Genomic DNA, 9,761 nt, shown 5'->3' with positions numbered 1-9,761 from the left:
CCATCCCCTAGCTTATCTCTCCACGCTTCAGGCTCTCTGCCTTTATTCCTGATGAAGGGCTTTTGCCTGAAACGTCGATTTTACTGCTCCTCGGATGCTGCCTGAACTGCTGTGCTCTTCCAGCACCACTGATCCAGAATCTGGTTTCCAGCATCTGCAGTCATTGTTTTTACCTACCTGATAGTTATCCACTCCCACACTTGTCCAACTGTTCTTCTCCCTCTTTGGGTTCTATCTTCTCCCTCACACCCTATCCTCTGCACCAAAAAATAACTTGTTCCGAGCTACCATCAGTTCTGAGGTAGGGTCACTGCACCCAAAACGTTAACTCCGCTTTCTCACCACAGATGATGCCAGACCGGCTGAGCTTTTTGCAGTAATTTCTGTTTTTGCTCAAGACAGCTCAGCCTGGCACGTGAAAGAAACTTGTAGGAGAAGGAAGTCATTCTTGTTGTTTGATTTCAAAAGGGTTAGTGTGAAAGCTCATCACAGGATTTATACTGCAGTACAGGCTTCCTTTCTTAGGATGGCAGGCTTTGATGCCAGGCTCATACCACTGTTCCCAAGTGGCCTTTTCCATAAATATTTTATGACGTGGAGGTGCTGGTGTTGGACTGGGGTGGACAAATCCAGGAAGGTTTAAAATTATAAAGAAAAGCTGGATAGGCTGGGACATTTTCCACTGGAGCGTAGGAAGTTGAGAGGTGACCTTATATAAAGTTTATAAAAATCACCAGGGGTATCGATAGGGTTCATGGTAGCTGTCTTTTCCCCAAAATGAGGAATTTCGAGACTGGGGGGGGCACATTTTTAAAGGCGAGAGGAGTGAGATTTAAAAAGAAGACATGAGAAGCACAATTTTATTTTAACCCAGAGGGTGGTTAGAAGGTGGAATGAACTTCCTGAGGAAGTGGGAACAGTTACAATGTTTAAAAGATATTTGGATGGATATAGGAACAGGAAAGGTTTGGAGGGATATGGGCCTGGAGCTGGCAGATGGGACTAGATTAGTTTGGGATTGTGTTCAGCATGGACTGTTGGACTGAAGGGTCTGTTTCTGTGCTCTATGACTCTGCAAGCCATACAACACCAGGTTACAGTCCAGAAGGTTTATTTCAAATCACGAGTTTTGATGAAGGAGCAGTGCTCTGAAAGCTTGTGATTTCAAATAAACCTTTTGGACGATAACCTGGTGTTGTGCAACGACTGAATAACTTTTTGAGAATAAATGAGTAAACCTACTATCACCATTATCTACTTACTGTCCCAAACATGGTGCAGTTGAAAGCCCAAATGTTTAATTTGGGTAGTCAGCGAAAGGAGCTAAACATCTTTAGTGAAGGGCCATTATTAATGAACTAAAGATTGCTGCAATAACAACAGCTTAAAAGACAGCATTAACATTCATTTATCCAAAGAGATGGACAGCAACTTGGGGAGCCCACTTATGTGCAGAATAACTCAGGAGCCTGAAGTCTACATCAATTGCACCATTGATATTTCTCACAGCCTGCAGCCTCTCTTTCATTTGCATTTTGTTACAGCAAAAATTGTTTGCTGTAAAAGATTTTGAGAAATTATTAAACCTGCTGAATAAGGTCTAACTAATTTTGTTTTTAAAAAAGGTACTAACTGCAGAATTAGTGCTAACCAGGCCTAATAATCCTGGGAATACCAGTTCTGTAATAGTGAACCAAATTTCTCAGTGTTAAAAGAATAAATTCACATTTTTAAAAATGTTTTTCCTTCATTTCAGTCTTTTTTGTAATTATTTACTTAACTACATTTATTTAATAAACTGAAAATTTTTAAAAACCCCACAAACCAAATACTTCTAATTTTTTTGCTTTGCTCGACGTGAATAGTTCAATTTGATTGGCAGCCGACTAGGTTACTGTGTCACTGCTGCTGCATTCCAAAACATCACTTGACTATATGTTCGTGGTAAGCTACTTCTGCCAAATCTCTCCACAAGAGTCTTTGTTCACTGTCACAGACAGAATATTGTCCTTTGTACTGCCTGTGAACAGTACGCTGGCATATAGAAGTTATGAGTTCTCTTACCCTGAATGCACTGACAAAATAAATCCAACAGTGAGCTTTTGGTAAGGTACAAAGTAAAATAAAAATGATTATTACAGCCCCATATTTTAAAATACAATATCTCACATGCTTAAAGGGTAGAAACATTAGAACTCAAAGCAATATTCACTTAAAAATCACAGTTACTTTTGTGGTAGGCCTGTTGCTTCTTAGATGACGGCGAGGCTTTAACAGGTGAAGTAAATGCCTGGTAAAGCAAAGGAAAGTTATGAAGGTCCATATGATGTAGGAGCAGAAGGCCATTTAGCCCATCATGTCTACTCCACCAAAGAGATCATTGTTAATCTGACAATCCTCGGATCCACTTCCCTGTCTTTCCCCTATAACCCTTGCTCCCTTATTGATTAAGAATCTCTTAAAGTACAATCCAGCCTCTATAGCCCTCTGTGGTAAAGGATTCCCCAGATTTGATACTCTTAGAAGAAATCCCTCCTCATTTCTGACAGGAATTGGCCACCCCTTACACCGAAGTATGCCTTCTGCTCCTCCCGGTTTCAACACGGACAAACTGGTCAAGTTTATTGTTGTCCAGTTCCCAGGAGATTGACCTTCAGCAGAGTTCAAAGTTGGAACACATTGAGAAGACTGTTTCTGCAACTCTCATGTAATGAGGCAGTTGTTTAAGACTGGGAACTGTGTGAAGCACCCAATGACAGAAAGCCACATAATTTGCGAGCAGATATTTGAATAATCTGTGGTCAAGTTTTCAGAAGTACAACAACAGTTTCCATCTATTAGCTCATCAAAGGCAGGCTTCCTCCAACTCAGTCACTCCGCCTTTAAACATCCTGCAGTTCACAAAACAGTGCTTCATCCCCGACCCCCAATTTATACACAAAATCATCTATGGGGCAGCACAGTGGTTAGTACTGATGCCTCACAGCACCAGGAATCCAGGTTCGATTCCAGCCTTGGGTGACTGTGCAAACTCCACAAAGACATTCTAGAGTCTGTGCGGGTTTCCTCGCACAATCCAAAGATGTGCAGGTTAGGTAGATTGGCCATGGGAGATGCAGGGTTATAGGGACGGGGTGGGTCTGGGTGGGCTGCTCTTTGGCAGGTCAGTGTGGACACGATAGGCTGAATGGCCTACTTCCACATTGTAGGGGTTCTATGATATTCCCAGCTTAGAGATCAACGTTCAAGGAAAAGAGCTGTGCTGCAAACAGTCAGCACTTGGGTAGGACATCAATCACAGAATTGTTTCGGCCCTCATGCCTGCACTGGCTCATCATTGAACATTATTTCCAAGTGCCAACCTCCTTCCTTTTCTTCATTTATGTGCAAAATTCCTATCCAAAATAACCATCCAATGCCTCAACTGAATTTGTCTCCACCACTTTGTCAGGCAATGCATTCCAGCCCCCAACCACTTGCTGGGTGAAAATGTTTCTCCCCATCATGCTGAGCTTCTTTTGCAAATCAGTTTAAAGATCTGCCCTCCTCTTCCTGTTCCATTTCAAGGACAGCAGTTTCTCCCATTGATTCTGTCCAGCCCACTCAGTTTTGACAGTGTCTATCAAATCTCCTGTCAGTTAATTCTCTCCCAGGAGAACAATCCCTCAACTTCTTCAGTCTCTTCTCACTGAAGTTCCTTATTTCTAAATTGCTGTTGCACTCTCTCCAGAGCATTTGCATCTTTCCTATCATGTGGTGCCCATAGCTGTACGCAATACTCCAGTTGAGGTCTAACAAGTGTCTCTACTAGGTCAAATAGGAGAAAGTGAGGGCTGGAGATTAGAGTCGAGAGTGTGGCGCTGGAAAAGTGCAGGTCAGACAGCATCCAAGGAGCAGGAGAATCGACAATTCCTGATGAAGGGCTTTGGCCCAAAACGTCGATTCTCCTGCTCCTTGGATGCTGTCTGACCTGCTTCGCTTTTCCAGCACCACACTTTCTACTCTCTTCAAGGTCAACATCACCTCTTTCCTTTTGAACTCTGCTCCTAATCATAAAGCTGCGCACACGGTGTCCTCTCGACCTATCCCATCACTCCCTGTACACTCATACATCCAGGTCTCTTTGCTCCGGCCTCCACCTTTAGAATTGTGCCCCTTTTCAAAAACGTTGTCTAACAACATTCTTCAGATGAACATGTATCCCCGGACACTTCATGCTTATCATCTGTCACCTATTTGCCCACTTCATCAACTGGTCTATAGCCTTTCAGAGTTCCACACTGTTCTCTTCACGGCTTACAATTCCTTCAAATCTGGTGTCTCCTGCAAACTTTGCGATTGTCTCCTGCACACCAAGATCCAGATTATTAATCCATATCAGGAAAAGCAACGGTCCCAACACTGACCCCTAAGGATCTTCATGATAAACCAGCCTGAGAAGTAACCAATGTCCATTATTTTGTTTCCTATCTCTTGGCCAATTTATATCCACATTGCTACTGTCCCTTTTACACCCAAATCTCTGACTTGCCTCAAAAGTCTGTTGTTTGGCATTGCATCAAAGACTTTCTTCAGATCCATGTGAAATGGACTGGCTCAGTGGAGGTTTTTTTTTTCAGATGAATCCCTGCATCATGCAGGGACTGGTCTCCTCATTTCCCTTCCCCCCACCTTACCCCAGTTCCAACCTTCCAGCTCAGCAACATCCTCATGACCAGTCCTACCTGCCAATCTTCATTCCCACCTATCTGCTCCGACCTTCCACCTAATGCACCCTCAGCTACCTTCTCCCCAGCCCCACCCCCTCCCATTTTTCTCTCCGGCCCCGTGGCTCCCAGCCTCATTCCTGATGAAGGGCCCCACTCAAAACATCGTTTTTCCTGCTCCTCGGATGTTGCATGACCTGCTGTGCTTTTCCAGCATCAGTCCAAGAGGCAGGTAGGGAGTGGTGCCATTGAGCAGGTCATTAAAGAGCAGTGACATTTGGGCAGATCCCACAGTGTGACATTCCTGAACCTGCCAACATTGTGGTTCACACAGTCAAGCATATCAGCCCCTTGCCCAGTTAACACTTTTGCTGGAGTTCGAACAAGGATTCACATGACACCAGGTTATCATCCAACAGGTTTACTTAAATCACAAGTTTTCAGAACACTGCTCCTTCATCCGGTCAAGTGATTTCACTATCGAACGAAGGAGCAATGTTCTGAAAGCTTCTGGTTTCAAATATAACCTGGTGCCAGGTGACTTCTGACTTTGTCCATCCCAGTACGACACCTCCACACCTGGGGTTCAAAGCCACAGGATCTGTTCTGAAGGAGGGTCACCCAACCTGAGACATTAACTCCGATTTCTCTCCAAATAATCATGAGGGGCATGGATAAGATAAATAGTCAAGGTCTTTTCCCTGGGATGGGGGATTCCAGACCTCAGGGGCATAGGTTTAGGGTGAGAGCATAAACATTTAAAAGAGACCTAAGGGGCAACTTTTTCACACAGAGGGTAGTGCATGTATGGAATGAGCTGCCAGAGGAAGATTAGATTAGATTCCCTACAGTGTGGAAACAGACCATTTGACACAACAAGTCCACACCGACCCTCCGAAGAGTAGCTTACCCAGACCTATTTCCCACTGACTAATGCATCTATCACTATGAGTGATTTAGCATGGCCAATTCACCTGACTGGCACATCTCTGGACTGTGGGAGGAAACCCTTGCAGACACAAGGACAATGTGAAAACTCCATATAGTGACTCAAGGCTAGAATCGAACGCAGTCCCTGACGCTGTGAGGCAGCAGTGCTGACCACTGAGCCACCGTGCTGCCCTAATTGGAGGAGGCTTCTACAATTACAACATTTAAAAGGCTTCTGGATGGTTATATGAATAGGGTGACAGTGGCTCTGTGGTTAGCACTGCTGCCCCACAGCACCAGGGACCTGGGTTTGATTCCAGCCTCAGGCGACTGTCTAGGTGGAGTTTGCACATTCTCCCAGTGTCTGCGTGGGTTTCCTCCGGGTGCTCCGGTTTCCTCCCACAGTGCAAAGATGCGTAGGTTAGGGTGAATTGGCCATTCTAAATTGCCAATAGCGTTCATGGATATGTAGGTGAGGTGCATTAATTAAATCTGAAAATGTGTTGCTGGAACAGCGCAGCAGGTCAGGCAGCATCCAGGGAGCAGGAGAATCGACGTTTTGGGCATAAGCCCTTCTTTCAGGCTTATGCCCGAAACGTCGATTCTCCTGTTCCCTGGATGCTGCCTGACCTGCTGCGCTGTTCCAGCAACACATTTTCAGCTCTGATCTCCAGCATCTGCAGACTTCACTTTCTCCTGCATTAATTAAATGTAAAGTAATAGGTTTGGGGAAAGGGTCTGGGTGGGTTACTCTTCGGAGGGTTGCTGTGGACATTTTGGGCCTAAGGGACAGTTTCCACACTGTAGGGATTCTAATTGGAAGGCTTTACAGGGATACGGAACTAGATTTGGTTAGAATATCTGGTCAGCATGGACGAGTTGGACCGAAGGGTCTGTTTCCGTGTTATGGCTCTGAGATGCTGCCAGATCTGTTGAGCTTTTCCAGCAATTTCTGATTTTGTTTCCGATTTCCAGTATTTGCAGTTCTTTCTGGGTTCCCCTCCCCCCCTCAAAAAAGCTATCGGACTATGCAGCAAAGGGCCCTGGATGAAATCCCCAAATAATTTGGGGAGTTAAAGTCAAAGAGCAATGCCATGTATCATTGGCACAGCTGGAAAACACTGTACCAGGCAGTTGTCCTGCCCCAACTCTACTGGGTTCTGCCTGCACTCCTCATTTCATCCCAACCGATATAAAACTTCGGGGTTTTTTTGGAAAAAAAACTTCTCCCTTATTCAGCCCGCTGTCAAACTTTGAGAGACAAATGCAGAATGCTGGAAAAACTCAGCAAGTCTGACAGTGCCTGTGGAGAGAGAAACAGAGCTCAGTTTTGAGGAAGAGTAATATTGGACTCTAGACATGAACTGTTTCTCTCTCCACTGACGCTGCCATACCTGCTGAGTTTCTCTGCGCTGGTCTCAGTTTTCCAGCACCCAGAGAAATTTCCCCTATTCCGAAGCTCTAAGAGACGCTATTACAATGGGTCTGTGGGTGCCACGTCCCTTGATGCAGAGAGGTGGATTTGGGAGTTTAACTTAGTTATTCCCTAACGGTTAAGTGGGATAGTAATTGTCAAAGCCTGAAGCAGCACCAGAGGCTGTTTGTTGGGAAAGAGAGAGACACCTGAGCACTCCAGCAGCTCAGTGCAAGCACAGAGCTCAGTCCTTGCAACGGATTCTGACATTTATTCCAAACCCAGCACTGACAGAAAGAACGCCTTGCGTTTTTTTTGTTGTCAGCTGGGGTTCCTGTTGGAAACTAATGCTGCTGCGTGGGGAAGGGATCCAATTTCACATTTCAAAACACTGACTGCTACTTTCGCCGTACTCCAACGCGCGGACTTGCCTTTCGCTTTGCTAATGTTTAACAGAAGAAGTTATACTTTGCTCTGTGTGTCTCACCGTAAAACATAGCCCCGCCAGTCTCATGCAGAAAGCGCACTCTCCGGTGTTTAAAAAGCCAAATTGTCAACAGGGTGAGGATCAGCAAGAAGTTGAAGATCAGCAACTGCGCGGACTCTTGCCGGTGACTCTCTGCAGGGTTCCGGCCCGGTTTGCTCTTCGGGCTGGACATGTTTGCAGAAGGACAGAGCGAGCCCGAGGATTCCGCTCCGTTAGATACACTGGCAGCTGTCAGGAGTCCCCTCGCGGGACGCGCTGCCCGCTGGGACCTGTAGTTCCAGTCTCCGCCTCCCCTAGCCAACCGCGCGCCAGCTGGACTACATCTCCCACAGTGCCCCGCGCGCACCCCACCTCAATGTATCACTCTCCAGCTGAGCTCACAGCTGAAGCAGGAACCAATTAGAGTTACCACCCTTTCCCGCCCCACGTCTTTTCTTTTTCCTTATTGCATCCGAAGTGAAACACATTAGGCAGTTTTACACGCATTTTCTGAAAGTTAGTGGGTTGTATACGCTGAGAAATGCAGTCTCACTCTGACGATATCTCACAAGCTCAGTTTCCTAACCGTTGATTTCATCTCTCCCCTCCTCCACCCCACCCCCTCACTCTTTCTGTCAATTGTTTGACCAGCCCGGTTGGCAAACTGTGGTAGTGCCCTCACCTTTAAATCAAGAGACCCAGGCTCAAATCCCACTTGCTCCTGAATAACATCCCTCAACAGTTACTTTAGGGAATTATCTACATTCACTCCTCATGCCACAGCCCTTATTCTGAAACCTCTTAGCAAGGGTTGGCAAGAAAACCAGCCACTATCCTAACCCCATCCTCTTCAGTTTCTCTTTCACCTCATTGCATCCAGTCTTCGCCATCCAGTCTTGAACACTAACCTGTACACAGCACACTTCCCCGATTAGTCTCTGTGTTTCTGTAACTAACATTTATTCCACAGTTCAAATTGGCAGTTATCTCCCCCTTCTTCCAATTACTCAATCCTGTAACTCAATTCAACTGACCACTTCATTTCCAATTTTCCTTTACAAACCCCACGAAGGTGCTATGAATACTGTGAGAGTGTGTGCCTTTAAGAGTTGGAGGAGCTGGTGTTGGACTGGGGTGGACAAAGTTAAAAATCACACAACACCAGGTTATAGTCCAACAGGTTTATTTGGAAGCACTAGCTTTTGGAGCGATGCTCCTTCATCACCACCTGATGAAGAAGCAGTGCTTCCAAATAAACCTGTTGGACTATAACCTGATGTTGTGTGATCAGTCCTGGTTCTCTTGAAGAAAGGTGTTGTAAACCTGGTGCTGAGATCTCCATGGAAGACAGAGTAAATAGCTTTGTTTTTTAAAAAAAAGTTAGATAAAAGAAGCACGAGTGGGGGTGAGTCAGGCTTTACACAGATCCAGGGTTTAAGTTTCTGCTTTCAGTTGTTGAAGCTGGTGTTTTGGAACTGAAGCTGCTGGATATAGCTCTCTCGCTGCTGCTGCTAAATTCCTACTGTCAGTGTTCCTTCTCCTGGACTGGAGGAGATAGCAAGTGAGGAAAATCTGCTGAATTGCTGGATTTACCTTTGCCAAGGTTTCACTTACGGGATGCTGCTATATTGGAACAGTTGATGAATAGTAATTAAATAATATTTTGTTTTAAGTGTTCAATAGCATTAAAATCATGTCAATTTTGTTTGGTTTACGTTTTAACTGTGTTGTCGGAATCAAGTATGTTTTGCCTAAAGCTGATTAGTTTGACCAATCCAAACACATCTGGAACACAATGCCTTACATGCCTTTAAATAAATGTTGGGGTCGAGGCTTTCTCCTTGCTGTATTTTGAGGAGCTTTGAACAGTACCAAATTCGTGCCTAGCTTTCCCAAACTTCTGTGTTCAAATTCTATCCCTGCCACCGCACTGAAACAACCTAAATTAAGTTAAAAAATTGGCACCCTGTGAGACTCTGACAAAAGTGAATTTTTCTCCTCATCCTTCATATGGCTGGTCCTATAATCCTCCTCCAAGGCTCCTTTAACTGGTTGCATCTGGCCTTTGTCTACAGTTCTGGTGTCCTTCCTGAGGAAGGATAGTCTGGCTCTGGAGGGAGTGCAACCAAGGTTTATCAGCCTGACTCCTCAGATGGCAGCACACATGAGAGATTGACTCAAAGGACTATATTCACTGCAGTTTAGCAGAACGAGGAGGAATCTCCCAGAGACTTGTAAAATTCAA

At 45.1% G+C, this 9,761-nt stretch overlaps 1 protein-coding gene across 1 annotated transcript in view; it reads right to left on the bottom strand.

Moving 5' to 3' along the window:
* Positions 1-7,817, bottom strand: part of LOC122555670 (sodium/hydrogen exchanger 9-like) — a 451,890-nt gene extending 444,073 nt beyond the window's left edge. The window contains exon 1 of the mRNA XM_043701665.1: positions 7,538-7,817. Coding sequence (XP_043557600.1) covers positions 7,538-7,709 — 172 coding nt within the window. The 5' untranslated portion in view covers positions 7,710-7,817. The remainder of the gene's footprint in view (positions 1-7,537) is intronic.
* Positions 7,818-9,761: the final 1,944 nt, after the last annotated feature.

The sequence above is a fragment of the Chiloscyllium plagiosum genome, chromosome 13 (assembly GCF_004010195.1).
Source record: "Chiloscyllium plagiosum isolate BGI_BamShark_2017 chromosome 13, ASM401019v2, whole genome shotgun sequence".
Lineage (NCBI taxonomy): Eukaryota > Metazoa > Chordata > Chondrichthyes > Orectolobiformes > Hemiscylliidae > Chiloscyllium > Chiloscyllium plagiosum.
Note: the sequence above shows the minus strand (reverse complement) of the source record. Positions and strands in the feature narration are given on the sequence as shown.